This window comes from Protomyctophum bolini (assembly GCF_963924005.1).
Source record: "Protomyctophum bolini genome assembly, chromosome: 7".
Classification (NCBI taxonomy): Eukaryota; Metazoa; Chordata; class Actinopteri; order Myctophiformes; family Myctophidae; genus Protomyctophum; species Protomyctophum bolini.
The window spans coordinates 41117182-41138235 of NC_137868.1; the positions used below are offsets into that span (position 1 = coordinate 41117182).

The following is a 21054-nucleotide window of genomic DNA, read 5'->3' on the forward strand; positions in this document are numbered from 1 at the left end:
GTACATCTATGGGGTTCCTGGCACAGATTATTTTTAGTTGGACAAATTAATCTGGAGGTCCTCGACATGAAACTGTGTGAGAATCACTGGTTTAAACGACATTAGGAAACAAGCCTAAATAAGCAAGTGCGTATACTTTAGAAACGTATACTTTAGACCCCCAAAATACCGCAACCACCAATATTTACAAGCAACTTTACAAGTGCACTCGTCACCCTGTGGACTGGTGGTCCCTGTTGTAAACCAGTCTGATGCTTAATCATGATGCCGTCCACACAGTAACACTTTTTGTATTGACTCGTGCTTTCGTTTGAAATGTACGGTACCCAATTCCCATTCTGCATATATACTGTGATTAATACTTTTTTCAATGAAACAGGAACAACAAGCCCAATGTCGCTTATAATAAGCAGTTTATATATTGACTCGTGCTTTCGTTTGAAATATATAGGGCACCCATACTGTGAAATATATATATTTTTTCAATCAACCAGGAACAACAAGCCCAAGCCAGGTCGCTTATAATAAACGGACATGGCAACACAGCCTACAGGACACGGCCATGAGGAGGAGGGGACAGTGACAGGCGGACTGTCGTGTGATTGGACGGCAACGGGCGCGTCGCGTCCCTTCTTGTCTCCTCCCGGTTTTCCTGGCATGACCTTTTCCCTTGGCAACAACAAGCACTTCCTCCGAGCATCCACGGCCATCTTAAATTTAACTCATTCATGAAAAGTTGGGTTTTTTTCCCTTCTCTCCCCTAAATGTAAATACAAAACCCCCGCGGCTGCCTGCCTGCCTGTCTGTGTCACGTTTGGCGCACACAACACAAAGCAAAAAACATCAACAGGGAAAAGAAACAAGCGTCAGATCTCGACCGACGCGCGTTTGTTTCGACCAGATAAAAACGAAACAGGTCCGATCACCGTCCGAGATAAAGTAAACACCGAAAGAAAAAGCGTATGTGGATGCATTGTTATTCACACATGTTTAGAATAATTTCATTGTCATTTCCAGGGCTATTGTTGTTTGGAGCTTACGTACGGGCACACTGTGTTCTATTCCCCAAAACGACCACACGACCAGACGATGTTGACGCGCGGATTGTTACTGTAGTTAGAATAATAATGGTGTTTTATTTCTAACGAAACGGCAGGTGGATTGCTATATCTGTCTGTATGGCAGCAAGTGTGGCTAGATCACTGTCCGTCGATCTGAAGGTGTCCTTCAAACACACAGCACATTTGTTGTTGTTGTTGTTCTTTTTACATTGTTAACGTCTTTATGAATGTGCTTGGAAGCCAGAATCGAACTAAAGACACTTTTCTTTGACTATAGTTTTCGGTGGCCACGTATCATTCGTATATTAGCTATTAAACTCTGTGTAAAAGATGGTAGGCTATAGGGTATAAATACACAGGCTATAATTCCCAAATCATGTGTTCCTTGTTGCAGGGGGGAAAACAAATCAAATATGAGAAAGAAACAGACGGTGAAACAGAGGAAGACGGAGGACACGGACACGGGCACGGCACAGGTCCATCAGATTCAGGAATTTGTCGTGGAAAGAATTATTCGCCGCAGGGTCTCTGACGGCAGAGTGGAGTACTTTCTCAAATGGAAAGGTTTCACAGAGTAAGGAATGGTTAATATGATTATTATGCAAATGGAATGGATAATGTGTGGGTTATAACGGCGATATAGAGTGATAGAAGTGAAGGTTGTAAGTGCATGGACACAAGACACATGGAGCAAAAAAAGATCAAATGACGTGAAACTGGATACAAATATTGTAGATATTTGAGTGCAGCAGGTAGAAAATAGTCTAAAAACATGGATACAAAATATGAATCCCCAAAAACTCAGGGAGTGCTATAGCCTACTGCAAGTAAATGTTTGTAAAAAAAAAAATAGCCTACATTCCTCACATTTTACTCAATGATAACAATGATCAGTGGTATATTTCCAACCAGTGACCCTCATCTTTAACTCTCGAGAGCATAACATGAAACATACGCTCTCAAGAGTTAGTTATTTTGATCGTTTTGCCTGTTGTCTCTCCTAATGGTACTAACATCATATACAGCATGGAATTGTGGCCAAAATCTTATCCAATGACAACAACATGTTCAAAGTTTTGGGTCTTGAGAGGCTAAATGTCATCAAACGGTGGTCTGTGGCTCAAATGCAGAATAAATAATGGACCTTCATGTAAAAAGGGTTGAAAACCACTGCCTTATATAATATTATAATAACACAGGACGTAACTGTTACACTAAGACTATATATATATAGCTAGTAATAACGGCTCTAATGCTGTTCTTCAGTACCGACAACACTTGGGAGCCCGAGGACAACCTGGACTGTCCTGAACTCATCGCAGAGTTCCTGAAGAACCTCCACCTGGCCGGGGAGCACGACGAGGAAGACGATGAGGAAGAGGAACGCCTGCCACGAGGACTAGACGTTAACATCATCCCCAAAGAGGAACTCACCGAGCAGGAGACGGAAATTGTGAGTGTGGGGGGAAAAAAAATAAAACTGTCTCAATATAATATATATATAGTAGTGGATGTCATTGTTTCCAAGTCCATTCATACCACTGGGCCGGGTGACAGTGTCTCAGGGGGTAGAGTGGCCGGCTGGATCGGGAACCGAACGGTTCCCAGTTCAAGTGTCCTTGAGCAAGACACTGCTGAACCCCTAATTGCTCCCAATGTGCAGGTTGGTGCCTTGCATGCGGGTTCCCTCCACCAATCGGTGTGTGAATGGAATGCACAGCACAATCTACAGTCTGTGAAGCAGCTTTGGATAAAAATTGCGCTATATAAATGCACCATTTATGCTCCAGAGTCTGCCCATGCAGAGGGAGGACACTGATCCTGATGTTGTACTACTAGTGACTATATGATTACCAATCAAATGTAAATGGCGCAAAAGGCACTTTACACTTTGACACTAACTCTGGGGGAGCCCCGGGATCGAACTGGGAACCTTGTGGTTCCCAGCCGGCCGCTCTACCGGCCACTCTGCCCCTGATCCACTGCTGCCACCATATAAATGTCTTTGAGTACACAGCGAGATCTGCTGTGTTGTTTGAACCAAACAGTTTCTTTCTAGACCCTTAAGATCTTTGCACACTGGGAGTAGTAAGTAAGTAAGTAGCCTTGCTGTTTCTGTAGCGTGAGGCAGCTTGATGTACAAGTACACCCCCTGGACATGACGCTAGTATGTCGCAGGGACTTATTACACCCCAATCCAACCCTTGATGCCGAGTGTCAAGCAGGGAGGCATTGGGTCCCATTTTTAGAGTCCTTGGTATGACCCGGCCGGGGATCGAACCCCGACCTCCCAGTCTCAGGGCGAACACTCTAACCACAAGGCCACTGAGCTGGTAGTGAGACTTACACAATCCGAGAAAGCGTCAAATATTTAACATCAAACTACTCATAGGCCTAATGGTTGATACTTTTATTCACAGTGAAAAATCAACCTCGCGAGGAAGTCATTCTAGTGCAAAACCGCTGTACGGCAAAGTATGAAATAAGGTTTAAGTGGTTCAAAGCTCCGTACTGTATGCAATATGCAGGAGTCTAAAGTGCGTACATGTGTAATTGTGTATGTAAACAATATGCCATATGGTATGTTTGCTGCTGTAGAAGACCAGTGACTCATAAGTACGGTGGTTAAACATACCCACGAGGAAGTTAAACTCAGAGTTCCGTGAAATGACCATGCTAATGGAAGTGATACCACAAAGTGTGCTACAGTATGACTAATGTACTTTGCGATTCCCCATATTGTGTGTGTGTGTGTGTGTGTGTGTGTATAGTCTCCACAGGACTACAGTGGGCAGCGCAGGGCAGACATTGAGGGTGGTCTCCAGTCTGGTGGGCAGCGGGAGCCAGAATGCATCCTGGGCTCCACGGACAGACAGGGAGAGCTCATGTTTCTGGTCAAATGGTAAAAAAAAAAAGAAAAGCTGCAATGCTTCCTCTTTCACTACAATCAAATTTAAGGAAATGCCCATGTATATTGCAGCCTTTATGCGATGCTGGTGCATGGCTGGTAATATCACGGTTCAAATGGGGACAGATTCCCCACACTCTGTGTAGCTCCATATTTAAAGGGCATAGTAGTGGCAGCCATGTTGTGGTGCCACAGATGGAAAACGCATATCGTTTTCCCCAGGTGAATCATGACCATAAAACATTTGATTATAATGTCAAAACTAATTCGAAAACTGCTTATTAAAAAAATAATAATAATAGAGTAGAGTGTATAGGCTTAATTAAATATTCAAATAGTTGATCAAATGTTTTATGGTTATGATTCACCAGGAGCCTGGATGGCTTGGTTATCTCTGGCGCCACAAAATGGCCGCCACTGCTATGCCTTTTCCCTATGAGAGTTTATTTTCCCGGTGTTATATGTCCAGGTGGACAGGGTTTGGAGGTTAGATTTAGGCATAGTTTCTGTGTTTGTGAGGTTAGGATTAAGGTTAGGCATATTTTTTGTGAAGTTAAATGTTAGGGTTTTAGGCGCAACCTGGGCGACAGACGGCAGAAGTGTGTCTTGATGTGCAGTGGTCTTTCCACCAGCCTTGATTTGACACATTAAGACATGCAGTAGGCCTACCGTTTTATTTATTTATAAGCCTCTTATTCATTGTAACACTTTTTAATATAAGACCTGTACAAGAGTAGCTCATTTACGTTAATCGAATAGCCTAATCAATAAACAGATTTTGTTTTATAATAGACTAACTCGATCAGTCTTTTTAACCGTTCAAGCACTGCTTCATACAAAAATTGCACAAAAACAGTGCATCACAACACGTGAGCTTGTAGATCTGCCATTTGTTTAATCTTTAATAATCATTCATTAAACGTAATCGAAACTAAAGTTAGAAATAATCGTGTTTGGGCTGCTGATAAAGAGGGGTGTGTGTGTGTGTGTGTGTGTGTGTGTGCGTGTGTGTGTGTCACAGGAAGAACTGTGACGACGTGGCCCTGCTGTCGGCTCATGAAGCCAGCGCCAGGTGTCCCCAGGTGGTCATCGACTTCTACGAACAGAAGCTGACCTGGCACTGTGGAGACGAGGAGCCGTGAACACTGTGTGTGTGTGTGTGTGTGTGTTTTTGTGTGTGTGTGTTTACGTGTATGCGTGTGCGCGTGTGTGTGCGTTTACGTGTATTGGGGGAGTGCAGACAGACCGTCACGTTGGATGTTAGTTTCCCCTCCATCGAGCGTCCTCCTTCAGCTGACATTAGAGTCATGCTGTGTGAAATGACTTCACCAGGGCTGTGCAGGTAGATTTACGGACAGGACGGGGTCCTGGCGACGAGGAGGAGGAACGGAACGGAGGGAACCTCAGCTGGGAGGAGGAATTTTAAGTGCTCTCGATCGACGGAGGTCAAGGTGCCTTTGCGGGGAGGGGCTTGATGGAGAGATGAACTAACCTTTTGTGTTTGAAAAAAACTAGCTCTGGTGGTCCTCAACAATATTGTTTTTTTTTTGTGTTCTTTTTGCACTGGGACATGAAATTTTGGCCTGTAGCATGATGTAGGGAACCAGTATAGTAAATAATGACGCGATATTCCTACATTTAGTGTTCTTTGTCTGGGACATTGACAATGCACCGTTGGGTCCCTTTTTGGTTGGTTGAGAACCAACCAACCGTGGGGACCAATTCCAAAGGAGAGTATATGGGGAGAAAAACTATTTAATTGCGATTCATGTTAAATTCATAAGGTTGATGGCATACCTAATTCGGACGGGCAAGTCATTGTATCAGGAGGAGTTTCCCCAAAATGTTCAGAATGTTTAAAAAATACCTAATCTACAAACTGAAAACACATCGCAACGTCACACATTGTGCACTTGTAGATCAGCTATTTTTGATTTAAAAAAAAGTCCATGGCTATTTGGGGCTCCTTGGAAAGCACTGCTGTAACAGACAAGGTCAGTGGATTGTGTGCGTGTCCCCAGATTCATAGTAACGTTCCTACGTAGACGTCCCAGGCTGTGTGATGTATACATTACTGTACATCTTGTATAATGTATAGGAAGACTTTGTAGGAAACTTCTGTCAAATTCAACCCTTAACCTTCAATCCATCTAGCCATGCGAGTACAGCCAACGATTGTAGATTGTGTGGTTTGAAGTTGTACTGTTGCGTGTGTGTGGTGCTTAATGCTCGTAGCCAAACCTCTCACTGTATGGAGTTGTGTCACTGTTTAATCCCAGTGGTTGATGTATGTACAAGTACATGTGTTTGAAATCTGTTGTTGCCTTGCGACTACTTTTCCCCCCCCGTATCCTTATCAGCTGATGTGTACCAAAATCTATATCGCCCGATGTGTCTTTTGTTTTTCTTTGAACAATAATATACTTTTTCTTTTTTTAATGAAACAAAACAATATGTTTGGTCAGTTATCCTTATCCTATGGAAGGCAGAAATCACCAAGGCTTTGACCACTTCAGCCTGATTTATACTGGCAGTGTCGTGCGGTGAAAATTGCCGATCCACAAGCTCACAACAGCAGTGTCATGCTGCATGTTGTGAGCTTTGTAGATCGGCTAATTTCGAGATAAGATGTGGAAAACCTTCACCTAAAAAAAATGACATGCGCAAAACAAGGTTGAAAAGTGGTTAAATGTCTTGGAAGTGGATCTATTCTGTTGAGATGTAGGAGGAGGAAAGTAAAAAAAAAAAAAAAAAAAGTGCACCTATGGTAGCTAAAGAAAAAAAAAAAGAGATTAAAGCTCGCTAAAATGTAGCACTTTAGGCGTAAGTACCGCCCTGGTTGTCCAGGGTATACGGTCTTACAGTAGCTCCTCTTCAGGCCCGCTCATTGTGAAACAACCTGAACATGATATTGTAATATTATTATGACTAGCACTGTATACTGACTCCACATATCTCCCATGATGATGACTGGACCTGGCTGTGTGGGCCAATCACTGAAAACTGTAAACCTCTCTGATGTCACGCCTATAGCCACTGTGTTGTGTAGTGGATCTGCTGACCATGGATCTGTGAAAGTGTAATAATCTATGAATAAAGGACGGCCCGTGTGACCCTTTGATACCTTTTTTGTTGTTGTCTGTGAGTTGCGTAACGTCATGTCATACATCGAGTCGACTGACTAAGATAAGAGTTGGGTTAAATTGTTGTAGCTCGTAGCAGTTATAAAATGGGTTTTTGTTTGATTTCAATCAAGTTTTGTTTATTTTACAAGTGCATTTACCTGTATGGTTTTAGGAATTTACTTGTTTTTGATTTGTTTTAGTTTGAATCTTCATTTTCCTGGTGGTAAGCCTCGACTTTAGACGCTGAAAAAGGTAGGAGGATAAAAATGCATGACATCCGACATGATGGAATAACTAAAAACGTTTATTTTACATGCAATTCTATTTAATGTATTAATTTTAGTTTTTATTTAGCTTTAATTTAGTTTAAATTAAAAGTTTCAGTTTAAAAAAGAAAATCCCTTTTAGTATACATAATCTTTGATGGAATAACATGTATTTTACATTCATTTCTATTTAATGTATTCATAAATGTTGCATCGCTCATTTTAGTTATTTATTTAAGTTTCGGTTAAAAAAGCCGAAAGCTTTTATCTTTAGTTAACTATAATCCTGAGTGGGCACCCTATATTGGAGACTCTAAAATCCCAGGTAATGAATCTTCTACGAGTAACGCTGCACAGTGTAATGTGATCCTTTAAAACGTGACACGGGGAGTTCATCCATCCAGATTAACCCCAAATATAACGGTTATACGATGGAACCATTATCGTACACAGGCCGTTGTAAATGTCCCCTTTTATTTCTGATTTGTTTATTGAAGTGGCAACAATAATATTACGTTTTATGGCTTCATTTCTGACATCGTTGCTCTGCTGCCTGTAAAACACTGGTGGAAATGTCACTGGGATAAAAGACGTATATGACCGATGGCCTTGAACTCTTGCCACCATAATGGATTTAACGTTTTTAGCATTGTGAAGAGGAGAGAAGTGACTCAAGAGCGTGTGACTCAGGCAGTGGTGGAAAAAGTACTAGGCCTACGTTAACCCATTTTGGGCGGTTAACCCACTTTTGTTATACTTTAGCTATTGAAAAATAGCAGATCTACAAGCTCATAGCGCCATGCTACGAGCTTGTAGATCTGCTATTTATTTTTTTTCGTGAAAATGTGGCACAAATCTTTGAATATATATTCTTTCAGAGCGAATGTTTTTAACTCAACTCTTTGCTTCTGGGGGGGTCCCTGGGACAACATTGTCAGATGGGGGTCCGCGGCCAAATACAGATAATTATGGGGCTCCTTGGCATGAAAAAAGTTGAGCACCACTGACATAGAAACACGAGGTTTTCAGAAAACTGTTAGGATTTAGAAGGCATTTGTACTGTAGAATCGCCCTCAGGTCTAAATAGAATCAATACTGCAATGCTGAAATACTCTGTAAACGCTACTAAGTAAATGTCCAGAATTCTAAATGTAGGCTACTTGAGTAAAAGTACAAAAGTGATGTATTGGCATCAAAATGTTCTTAAAGTACCAAAAGTAAAAGTACTTATGGAGAATGCCCCGTTTCAAGTTTTCAAATCTATAACAATCTTCTGAAAGTAGCAGCTCTACAAGCTCACAATGCGTCACATCACGATGCATTGTGAGCTTGTAGATAGTTTGTTTTCATTTTCAAATGGCCGAAATGTATATAAAGCTGAAGTGGTTAATGTATGTTTTGAAATAATAATTAAAATCTACAAAGTAACTAGTAACAAAAGTTTTCAAATAGTTGTAGTGTAGTACAACATTTGGATCCAAGATGGAGTAGAAATCAAAGTATTGGAAAATTAGTACAAATGCCTCAAAATTGTACTTAAGTTACTTAAGTTAACCACTGGACTCTGGGTAGGTCTGAAATTTTGCTTGTGGGTTGAGCCAGAGCCGGTGCATGGCGTGTGACAAATTATGAATCCGGTTAAATAGATGATGAAAGCCTGGTGCTGGAGAAGGGTGGAGAGAAGAGAAGACACCGATAGAATAATGGATAGAACTGACAGAATATGTAGGCCTACAGTGAGTTGAGGAATAGAATGATTGCAAAATATGCCACGAAATATCACTATAGGTTCAAGTTGGTGGCTGTAACAACTTGATTTAGCATCCACACTTCACACAGAGTCTGGAACTTAATTTGGACTTCTGGCAATCCCTATAATATAATTACTTCTACTACTACGGTGTACGACTGCTACTGTGTACTACTGCTTTTCTTCTGTGAGGCAATAAAGGACTGCTCTGTGATTTTCTGCCCTTCCCGTCTTTCTTAAGTCTGTGCTTCCACAGCTTCCTGTATTTGGTCCTATAAACTTCCCCATTGGCCGTCAAGACGGTGCATTCAGCCAGGTCTCTCCAGTCCAGTGTTTTCCTGCCTCTGCTATGCAGCAGGTCATCAGTGTGTGGGTGCGTGATCCACGGATACAAAAGAACGATTTCTGGCATGCCTACATGGACTATGAAATCAGCTTGCATGTAAGTATAATTATGGACAATATACTTTAAGTTGTCAGTTTTGTCTGGGGGTTCCAAACCATAAAGGACTTTTTTTTTTATTATTATTCCATAAGCCATACATTACAAGCTTTGGTTTGAATGGTAAATCATCATAATATATATTTATATGCATGTTTACGTCTTCCAGAATAATTATGAAATGTATAGTGGGAAGAAGCATAGAAACGATAGCCTACAATACCGTATATTGCATTTATGTTACAAAGCTATTTCTATGATAATGGCTACATGTACAATATCAACAATGAACAGGGCTCACTTATTTAAGAAATGTCATGACAGTATTCTTTACGTGCAGTATGAACAGTGAGCCTTGGGGCGACAGCAGAGTACGTGCCACATACTGTACAGACAGACTCATCATGAGTCTGTCTCTCTGTTTAACCGTGGCATTCCTGTGTCTCATCTAATGAAGCAAGAAATGTCTAAAAATCACCTTCTAAACAAGGTTATGTTCACTCTGTCAGAACCAAATCCTATTATCCTATCATCATTAAAAAAAAGCCAGCAGATTTGAACTACATTCCAAGGTGGTTTGAAATGCAATTCAAATCTGATTTCTAAAGATGTGCCAAGAAGAATGCCTCTGGCCAGGTTCGGGCTGGTACAGTGCATCTCATAAGGCAAAAAAGAAAGCGGGCACAGGAGAAATCTCTGTGCCTTCTTTCATTGACAGGGTACAGGCAAAAACATTTAGATTTTACTGATGAAGATGAAGTCAACAATCACCTGTGGTTAACAACAGGTGACCTGACAAGAATGTAATAAGTAACATCGAAACAGCAAGGTTTCTTTTGCCTGCACCTGCAGCTGTCAATAAACGAAAAGGCTTTAAAAATGGTTGAGATTGCTTCAGTGCCACCGTGTCTCTGTCTGGCCTCTGGATAATCACAGACACTAAAAGTCTCATTTATACAACCCCAAGTTCACTATAAGTCGACGACTGCGTGTGCACAGCTGTGGTCTGCCCTTACAAATAACAGTTTTATCCCACTGCAGGCAAACAGTGTCTGCTTCACCAAGAAGGTCTCGCGTGTGAGGAGGAGATACAGTGAGTTTGTGTGGCTCAGGCAGAAGCTAAAAGGAAACTCCCTGCTCGTGTAAGTCCATTTCCCTGTATACGTACACCGTTAACATCCAGAGCATAATTTACTGTAACTCGAGGGTTAATTGACAGTGACACTCGTGACATGTGACATGTATAGGACTTTGTCCTATAATATAGGTCAAACACAGGTCCAGTTCCTGGGAATTAAAGCCAGGCAGTGACATTGCACTTTCAGATGTACTTTTTCTGCTTAGGTAGGAGTATCTGTTCTGTCGCAATAATGGGTGGTAATAAATTCCAACGTTTGCAGGGTACCATTACCAGGACTGCCCCCCAAAAACCCCTTCTTCAGCCTAAATAACGGCAGACAAATCGCTGAGAGGATGAAGGGCCTTCAGAACTTTTTGGAACAGTAGGTGGAATTATTGCAGTCGGCATACAGATCCGATAAAGTCACGCGTTTGTTACTGTGTGATGTGTACTGCATGTAAACACATGCACGTGTCAGGAGCCATATGTGATTACACACACTTGGTTATCTATCCATGAAAGAAATCTATATACACGAACACAAACATCCCAATATGACTGGGCCAAGTGGGTGAATAGAGGAGGAAGCAGGGTTGCAACTATATCACTTATTTCCGTAGTGATTATTCAATCGATTACGGTTTATACATGAGCTTACATGTCATCGCGCACACCACATTTTCTCAAGCTAAAATAAATACTTTTCCTTTTATAATTGATTATTTTATTCCAACTTTCTTTTAATAATTAATTATTATGAATCAAAAACCTTATACAGTAGGGTTTTGTTTTGTTTACCGCTCCTTTTTTCATAGGTGATCTGCTTTTTTGCTGAATCTTTGGCCCCCAGAATAGGGAAGATATACGGGTTCATGTTTTTGACTGTTGCAGCAAATACACCAACACAGCACTGACCTCTCTCTCTCTCTCTCTCTCTCTCTCTGTGTGTCTGCTCTTCTGTCTGTCCAGGATCCTCCAGAGCCCTCTGTGGTTGTCGGACAGCTGCCTGCATCTCTTCCTGCAGTCCCAGCTCAGCGTGGCCAAGATGGAGGCGTGCGCCTCGGGCAGGACCCACTACTCTGTGGCGCAGGCCGTCCAGAGCTGCGCCTGTGCCCTCCGGCGCTTCCACTCAGAGCAGGATCTGAACACAGACCAGGGCGCCTCCTTCGACTCAGACTGGTAACGTGATAATGTACCCTATATGAAAGCAAACGGAATAATTTTACCGAATCTGAATTGAATTGCTATAACTGAATTCAATTGAGAAAAGGAATTCAATTCTGATTTTAGAACCACCTTTACAACTTTCAAAATGAATATATTTAATTATTTTCTGTTTGCCTGATAGTATCATTTCATAGCTCCACACTCCAGAGTTTGTACACTAAGAATTTCAGTTCCACAGTGGAACTGAAATTCTTCAGCTCTGTTGCATGAGAGCTCTCTGTATGACAGGGCCTGTCTTTTCCCTCATCCCTTTGTTCCCCAGTGTCACACTGTATAGTATTTGAAGAACAAAAACATCAAAATACTTTTTCACACTTTTTCTACAGACGCACGGACAGATGTCACCCTCCTCAACAGTCCTTCCTTTAATGCAAGGCAGTGGCAGCCAGGCCTCCCTTCTTAAATAGGCTAAGCCCCTCCCACAGTGACTAGACCATAATTTATAGTACAAAAGGTGAATTGGATCCTCAATTAACCAGTTAATCCCCCAATGCCCAGACAGAGACATAACAATTCATACACACATTTTAGATTTGTCACATATTACTCAACGAATTACCCACATAATAATAAACAAATTAATAATTATTAGAGTAGGCTACCCAATTTCCCCCTTTACACAAACCCACACTGCTCCCTACACTGGAGTCAATACAATCCAACAATCCAACAATATAATATATTTTTGGATTGTCGATATTATATGCATACACACACACCCAACCCTTTTAATCTGCGCATGCGGTATTCATTTATATTTCCGTTTATCATATCCATTCTGATCATATGGTACATATGCTTTCTGTTGGAGCATAACCACCAGTTCCGTAATTCATTGTTATGTATATATTTCACCACCATTACCTTTCATTACAGCCCTGTGGTCAGCTCCAAACAACCTGTTTGCGACAATGCTAGATGTGTATGTATTCAGAGTTTGTTTTGTGTTCACATCCTGACCTCAATTATTGCTAATCAAGCACACAAACTGAAACTGATGATCCAATCAGAAAAGACTGACAAGGTCATTGGGGTGTACCACCTTGCAGGGGAGCGTCGTGTTGTGAGTCTTGTGACTGCAACGTGTTTATTGTTAATACAAAGAGCTGTGGGATTTAAAAGGTGAATACTATACTTATCTTGTGGATGATGATACACTTTTGTGTGGTTTTGGAATTGATTTCTTTGATTGACTCACTTGAGTTGTTGTAGGTGAAGTTAGTGGTGGATCCTGTGCTTACTTGGACAGGTGGTGTGTGTGTGTGTGTGTGTGTGTGTGTGTGTGGGTGTGCGTGTGCGTGTGCGCGTGTGTGTGCCATTGGTCCAGTGGGGCCGTGACCGCAGGGTACTGCATGGGTTTGAGGCCCTTCATTGGCCGGTGATTTAGTATATTTAGGTCAAGATGATGATTAAAAACACAAAAAACAACATATTACTGGGGGTACATATTGGGGGATAATCCGTCCTTGGTGTGTGTGTGTGTGTGTGTGTGTGTATGTGTGTGTGCAGTAAGTAAAATGTCTACTGTATCTAGGCCTTTCACAATTATTCGTAATCATCTACTCGCGATTATTTGAGATAATCACAATTCGTCTTCAAAAAAGCGCAAATAGCTAGATCTACAAGCTTATATTTCGCTATTTTTTAGTATAAAATTATTTCAGTCAGATAACTCACGAATAGACTAAACAAATATTTATTATAGAATGAGAATACAAGTGTGTATATAACATTTTATCTTGGCGTTTGCCCCTGCTATACATTTTTATCCCTGCTAGGCTCAATTTATACAACCCATCATTAACCATTAAGAAGATAGATATACAATAATAATTCATTTTGATTCAAAGTTTCAATGTTTGATGCCAAAAACGCAATGAAATCGTTAATCGGCAACTTAAATGTGTAATGATGGTGACAGTCTGTCTCTATCCTCCTGTTGTGTCATTTACAGCTCATTGTTTAGAGGCACAGAAACCAGGAGGAAAGACACTGTGGTCAACTGCCCAGAGACTACAACAACAACAACAACAACAACCCCACTGGACATCAGACGAGTGGACAGTAGGGAAGATCTGAGCTCCTCGTCCGTCTCACCCTGAAGGGAACCGTTGCAGGGACGTGCAGTCGTGCACACATAGACATCAAAGGGGCCTTCAGCCCACGGGGCTGCCCTTTTTACCCGTCTGTAAAACACAACTGCCCTTTCCAGACCACCACGAATGCATCATTTACTATTATACTAATGGTTAAAGAAATGCACATGCCCCTCCTCTCCTTTCCATGCCATGCCGGAAGGCATGCAGCATTCAGTCTCCTGAACTTGAACGTAGCATTTTGCGTTGAACAAATTTGTTTCGAAATCGTACATGTCGCACGGTACACACCGGCATCTCCACTAGCTAAAGAGTGCTGGGTTGCGCCACCGAAAATAGCTGATCTGAGCTTGTAGATCTGCTATTTCCGCTGTTCTTGTTCTCTGCACGTGCCTGGAACAGAACCTGATTCTCAGAACATTTTCCTGACAGGGGTTGGAGCGTTGGATGTTATGTTATGCACCCTATATGCACTTCTAATGAGCCCTGAAGCTGAAGAGATGAACTGGCTCTGGTCCTCATGAACTGACATTTTCTTTATTAACGTTACTGGTTTCTTTGTTGTTCCCATTGTCGTCAACTTGTCGTGATATTTGTATGCATAAGCTAATAGGCGGTCAGGCATTTTCATCGATACGTGTTAATAAAGCCATTTGTTTTGTTATTTTACTATGGGTCCATCTTGTGTTGTGTGGGCTCTTGCTATTCTGGTACAGGTAACACACGTTTTCCATTTCAAGGTGGCAATAACAACTATAGCCAGGAGATGGCAGTGTTGTTACATCCATCTAACTGGTTAGAGTAGTAGGCAATGTTGGTATACCATGCATACTATAGAGTAGTGGTTCCCAAGGTGGGGTCCGGGGACCCCCAGGGGTCCTTGAGAGAGTTCCAGGGGGTCCCCAGCTAAATGATAGTTAGGAACCAAATGGACCCTTATATGGGTCTGTAATTCTGAGAGCGTACACATGGAACCAAATGAACCCGTTAGGGTCCATTTGGTTCCATTTGTACGCTCTCAGAGTTAAATTAACTTTGATTTTACAATATAAATTGGGGTTCCAGAGATAGAAATGCCATTAAATGGGGGTCCGTAGCCTAATGTATGGGTTGAGAATCTCTGCTAGAGCCCTAAAAATCTTCTCTTATGGGGGTCCCTGGCATATCTTTTCAAATGGGGGTCCACGGGCTAATTAGTGTCAATTTGGGGGTCCTTGACATGAAAACGTTTGGGAACCACTGCAGCAGCAAACAACATGAGTACAATCAATGAAAATCCATTCAGCATAAATTACAATTAAATTCTCACCTTTGATGTCTTCAAACACGTAGTAATCCATAAACAAGGGCAGATGCTGTTGTGGAGTTGCCCAGTAAAGCTGAAGTCCTCAGGATACAACTGTTGTAGGCCTACAGTAGGCTAGCTCCTCTAGGCACTGCTGACTTCATTTCTTTACAAAAACTTTGCAATAGACGTTTGGCAATGTGAGGCTAACATTTAGGATACTCTCAGAGAGGCTTCTCGTTTATATTTAATCATAAACAAAGTTTCTGGGGTGAAGACAAACAATTCTGCCACATTCTAGAAACAAGCACATGGTGACAGGCCTCAGGCAGGCATGACCAATCAATCTATGCAGGTACAGATTGACAAACCAGGCAGTGCTAGTGGCTACAGATCCAAATAGGAAAAGATGAATAATAATAATAGTAATAATAATAATATTTTGCTAAATTGAATGCAGTGATTGCATTCACATTACTGTCATCATAAATTAGAGGGTGGAAAATAACAGTTACAAAATCGTGTTATAAAAATGTAAAATTAAAAAAATAGTATGTTTTGTACTAGTCTTGCATGGCCAGTGTACTGTGTGTGTGTGTGTGTGTGTGTGTGCTGCTGTTTTGTTTTTAGTACATTTAATCTATATCCAATCTGTATGGGACAGTATGTTGATACAATATAACTTGATACAATTGAGGTGATTATATTTGGTCTATACCTGCTCTCCTATTGAAACATTTAGAGCAGTGTTTCCCAAACCTTTTCATGCCATGGACCCCAAAATTGATACTAATTATCCTACGGACCCCCATAAGAGAAGATCTTTACGGCTAGCAGAGATTCTCAACCCGTTTAATTTCAAGGACCCCCCCAGTTTGACATATGCATTAGGCTATGGACTCCCATTTAATGGCATTTCTCTGTGACCCCCCAATTTATATTGTAAAATCAAAGTTTATATTTAACTCTGAGAGTGTACAAATGGACCCTAGCGGGTCCATTTGGTTCCATTTGTACACTCTCAGAGTTACAGACCCATGAGGGTCCATTTGGTTCCTAACTATAATTTACCTGGGGACCCCCTGGAACTCCCTCAACATGACCTTTGACACAATCTTATTTCTGGTTTGACCATTTTATTTGTGTGAATAATTTATCCTCTGAGCAAGCAGGAAATAGGCTTGATGGTCAGAAGAAACAAAATGTCAGAGCCCGGGTGCAAATCTGGGGTAAAAGAGTAAAGTTACATAGTGCAACTTTAAGCACTTCATAAAGTGAAATAGCCTATATACTATTAACTACATACATATTTAACTGACCTTGTCCAGCGTTATGTGCCAGAGAGGGCCCTATAAGGTCTGCGGAACAGGGTCTGTTATTTGTCCCATGCAGCACTAGACTTAAAACAAAAGGTGACAGAGCCTTTCAGGTTGTATAGCGGCCCCACACAGTGGAACGCTCTTCCTGCACTGGCCTTGAGATCCGCAGCTTCTGTGGACATTATTTGTAACAGATCAAACTCAAAATACTACACTATTTGCACGGGCACGTTTCATGATGTTTTTCCATGTGTGTATCGCTATTTTGCCGTTTTGTTTTTAGATCTATAATTGTATAGGCTACATGTTTTCTGCTCTGTAGCCTATACAATTCTGTTTTTATTTTTGCTTGGTTTTGTTTTTATTCTCTGCATGTAAAGCACTTTGTGAGTTTTCTCTGTGAGAAGTGCTATATAAATAAAATGAGCCCTGTTTTATACTTCTGTCATACGATGGAGCCACACAAACATAGCAAGCACCAGACGTCTTCAAAGATAAAAAGCTCACAAGTTCAACTCATCACACTGCAACGTGTTATGAGCTAGTTGTATAGATGGGCTATCCCATCTTTTTATTCATAATGTAGACTTATTTCGAGTCTAAATAGTTTAGATTTATTTTTAAATATTTGCCTAAATGTAAAATTCATGTTCATACACTAAGTTATACATGAGGCTACAAATAGCACAACCATTTTGAGGCATTTGTAGTTTACTTGCGCACTTCCAATTTCCAATACTTTTACATTTGCATTTTGCACCACTACGTCTCAGATCCAACTATCTTAACTACTTTTACTCCAATACATTTATTTGACAGCTTATAGTTACTTATTGTACATTTGGATAATTATTACAAAACATACATTATAACCACTTCAGCCCTATACTAAGGCTATACTTTAAGTACATTATTATACCAAAGCTTTTGTCCTTTTTACTCAAGTAAATTTAGAATTCCTCGATTTCTTTCCTGTGCAATTTTTATACGAAGCCTTAAAGGCAATCTGAAATTTAATTTTGATTCATATCATAAGTTGAAATGTTCAATGCCCAAAACGCAATGAAATCGTACATTTTGTTCGATTTCGGGTATTAACATACTGTACCCTACAGATTGGATACAATTACATTTTATTCATTACAATGCCACTTTAATGCATGCAGTATGCATGGTACATCCGACCTATACCATGTGTAGAATGTACTAGTATGTACCAAATCTATTGTACTTTTTACTCAAGCAAATTGAGTAAATTTTTGGGGATTTACTTGTTACAGTCTATTTCTACTGCAGTACACACAAAGTGAGTGTACTTTTCCCATGCACCACTGGCTCTACATGCATGTCATCTTGGCAGAGGCTGCATGGTTAGCAGCAGCGAGACACATTGTAATGTAATAGGGTCTCTGAAGAGCTTTCAGCCAAACCCTCCTGTCATCGTATTATGTGCGCCTCGTGCTGCTGGGAACAGGGAACGGGCCCCGTGCAGTCCCAGCAGACACGCTCCTGTCTGTCGGACAGAGCTAGGGGCCAACCCAGGTATAGACAGTCAGCACTGCTCCCCACTCAGCAAAATGCCATGTCCGCCATGTCCACTGACAGGACAGGACATGCGTGTGCTATCTCTCTCTCTCTCTCTCTCTCTGTCCACTTTAGTAGTGTGTGTGCATGTCACTTCTTTCTGTGAGTGTGTTACCATTGGGCTTGGGTGGGCTGCAGCCCGGGGGCCCCCTACTTGGGGGGGGGGGGGGGGTCTAGAAAAAAAGAAACTGAAATCCAATTAAAGCGAGATTTGTCCTTAGTTATTGTATGTTTAGTTGTATTATGGTTAAAACACTGAGAGCTTCTGCTACAATACAAGTACAGAGCACAGTAGAGTACAGTATATAGCTATAACAATAAATGTATAGTTGCACCACTCAGTTCACACAGGTGCGATTGTTTTCGGCCGCACGTGGCCGAGGGGGGCACTGAAATTTTGTCTAGCCCCTGGGGGCCCTATACTACTGTAAATCCGGCCCTGCGCACACACACACACACACACACACACACACACACACACACACACACACACACACACACACACACACACACACACACACACACACACACACACACACACACACACACACACACACACACACACACACACACACACACACACACACACACACACACACACACACAGAGAAAGAGACAGGTCTCCCCACAGCGAGGAGCACTATGCTTAGGCTGAGGTAATGGCCACTAAGCAGAGAGACGGGATAGCCTGACACCTCACCACCTTTAATTAGATCAGCACGTCTCTCCGAAGGCACGGCGAGCTTCATTAGGGGCTTCCTAACAAAGGGGGGGAAGACAGGAGGCCTTTGGCAGGCTGACAGGGGCAGTGACATCACCTCAGACCTGCTCTGCCCCCGAGCAGGAACACACTGGGACACCGGAATAACGCCTCCAAACGCAAATTGGGGAGAGTATATGGAGAGAGCAGTGCTGCATGCTGCTGCTGTGTCTTCACAAGATGGCAGCTTGTTAAATTCAAATGTTGCCGTCTGATCCCAGGGACAAGATGAGAGGGTCGTGTGTGCATGTGCAGCATTACATGTCGGTGTGTCTGCGTGCGTGCGAGCATGCATGCATGAACGTGTGCGTGAGAACAATGTGTTTGTGTGCATTATAAACATGTGTCTTGTGTCACATGATGCACAGTACCAGCCTTGGGACGCAAACCCAGGTGTTTTGGTTTCAAAAGAAAATGCACGGCTATTAATTAGGCGTGTATACTCTGTCATTGTGCATGCAGCATTATCTTGCATGCCACAGGTGCGTGTGTGCTATACGTGTTTATCCAAAAGAGCTTTGTTCTTATACTGAACTATTCAATCAATATACCCACTGCACACATTTCTGAGAAACAAAACCTGGATTTAACAGCCTGCCACAGATAGGCGATGCTTCTCTTATTTTTCATCAAAAGGTTCTATGCAAATCATTTTGACATTTAAAAAAGATCTGTCGTTGAAATGCTATAGGAGAGATATAGTCTACATTCACAGTCATGTACTCCCATGAGTACATGACTAATGCAACCGTCACAGGCTCTTCAGAAAATACTGCTAATACTATACTGACACCAACTCAGGACCGCTGGATCGCCGCCCTCCTCTCCCTTCCTATCCTTCCTATCCTTCCTATCCAGAATCAGAGTCTGGAGCTGTGCAGTGTTGCAATTCATGCTGCTACTGTATGTGTGCAAGTAGGTGGTGTACTACCCTTCCCCTCCAAGCTTTGCCTTTGTTAAATTGACGCACACATACACAACATACTCCTCTCTCTCTCTCTCTGTCGCTCTAAATAATTAGTCTCATGTCACGCAGCTGCGTCTAGATTCTCCCGGCGGATCCTGCCGGGAGCTGCCAATGCCATAGAAAGCATACAGTAGGTGGACCCCAGGCTAGTGAGACACTGACCTATCGACGAGCTCAGTAGGGGGTTGTGTGGGTGCGCCGTCTCAGGGTAAATTGAGCCACGAGAGGCACCACAGAGCGAGCTAAATCGAGCGGGTTGCCGTGCCGAACGTTGTGGAGTTCGCTTGAGTGCCGTCCGAATTGCGAACCGATAGGCACAGTATAGAAATAGAAAATCATGTTTTTGCCCCAACTGCTACTGGCCAGAAAGCTATCATAATTAACGACGAAAAACCTACTGGTTGGTCAGTATCTATCAATGAAACTTTAGTACAGTCAAAGCCAATATGTGCAATGCATGGCAGCATTGCGGGTGCCTTACAAAGTGCCCAGCCAGCTCATCCTTCTTTGACCATGTTCGGTGAACTGAAGAAGGCCCTCATAGAAGGACATCAAGTGCCATTCGTAGCATTCTTGTGTAGACGCCATCCAGGGCCCTATCCTGCTGTGCTGTGAGCGTTCATGTATCGGCCCCCGTACAGCGGTATAGTAGCCACAAACAGCCACCGATTTGAGGTCATCACCTTTCTCAGATGTCAACACTCTCCTCATCCCGTACAAGGCATTCCAGGGCCAAGTGCCCTCCGGATCTTCAGATCCTGTTCCGTCCAGGCAGTGAGATATTTGAAGTCCAGGACTATATACGCCAAGCACCCCCTGGAAGTAGCAATGGTTCAGTCCTGAATGCCATTATACTTTTTATACTAGTTTTGATGGCATTGAGCTTGAGGCCGATCTTCCTACAGTATACACTCCATTTCTACTATAGTAGTTCCCTTCCTTCCATCTCCATCATGATGAGATGTAACCTACTGTGTACCTTGTCTCTTCCTCAGGAGGACCAAGGTGAAACCCAGCGTCTCCTTCCTGGGACTTAATGCAACTCTCATCGCCACAGTAAACAGGACCCGGCCAGGGTATCAGGTATTCGGGTGCCTGTGTCATTTTGGCGAGACTGTCACGGGCAGACACTAGAAAATAGTGT

The 21054-nt window shown here is 42.2% G+C and overlaps 2 protein-coding genes across 3 annotated transcripts; both read left to right on the forward strand.

The window, feature by feature from the left end:
* Window positions 1–709: 709 nt before the first annotated feature.
* cbx3b (chromobox homolog 3b) lies at window positions 710–7088 on the forward strand. Of its 2 annotated transcripts, none has more exons than XM_080767972.1 (5): window positions 710–960; window positions 1456–1635; window positions 2328–2514; window positions 3833–3963; window positions 4991–7088. In XM_080767972.1, the coding sequence occupies exons 2-5, from the start codon at window positions 1475–1477 to the stop codon at window positions 5109–5111; spliced, it is 600 nt and encodes a 199-aa protein (XP_080624098.1). In that variant the 5' UTR covers window positions 710–960; window positions 1456–1474; the 3' UTR covers window positions 5112–7088. The 2 variants fall into 2 exon arrangements, with proteins under 2 accessions (XP_080624098.1, XP_080624099.1); XM_080767973.1 differs by having other exon boundaries at window positions 710–939.
* Window positions 7089–9459: 2371 nt separating this feature from the next.
* snx10b (sorting nexin 10b) lies at window positions 9460–14001 on the forward strand (the record flags this gene model as incomplete). The annotated part of the gene is made up of 5 exons (XM_080768330.1): window positions 9460–9552; window positions 10594–10694; window positions 10953–11054; window positions 11642–11851; window positions 13854–14001. The coding sequence occupies 5 exons, from the start codon at window positions 9460–9462 to the stop codon at window positions 13999–14001; spliced, it is 654 nt and encodes a 217-aa protein (XP_080624456.1).
* Between the last annotated feature and the right edge of the window lie 7053 nt (window positions 14002–21054).

What these genes read in the sequence shown, in the direction of transcription:
- cbx3b (XM_080767972.1), top strand. Translation starts at nt 1,475, where the DNA reads ATGAGAAAGAAACAGACGGTGAAACAGAGGAAGACGGAGGACACGGAC. An exon ending in AAATGGAAAGGTTTCACAGA is followed by an intron (nt 1,636 to 2,327) that starts GTAAGGAATGGT and finishes GCTGTTCTTCAG; the next exon opens with TACCGACAACACTTGGGAGC. An exon ending in CTCATGTTTCTGGTCAAATG is followed by an intron (nt 3,964 to 4,990) that starts GTAAAAAAAAAA and finishes TGTGTGTCACAG; the next exon opens with GAAGAACTGTGACGACGTGG.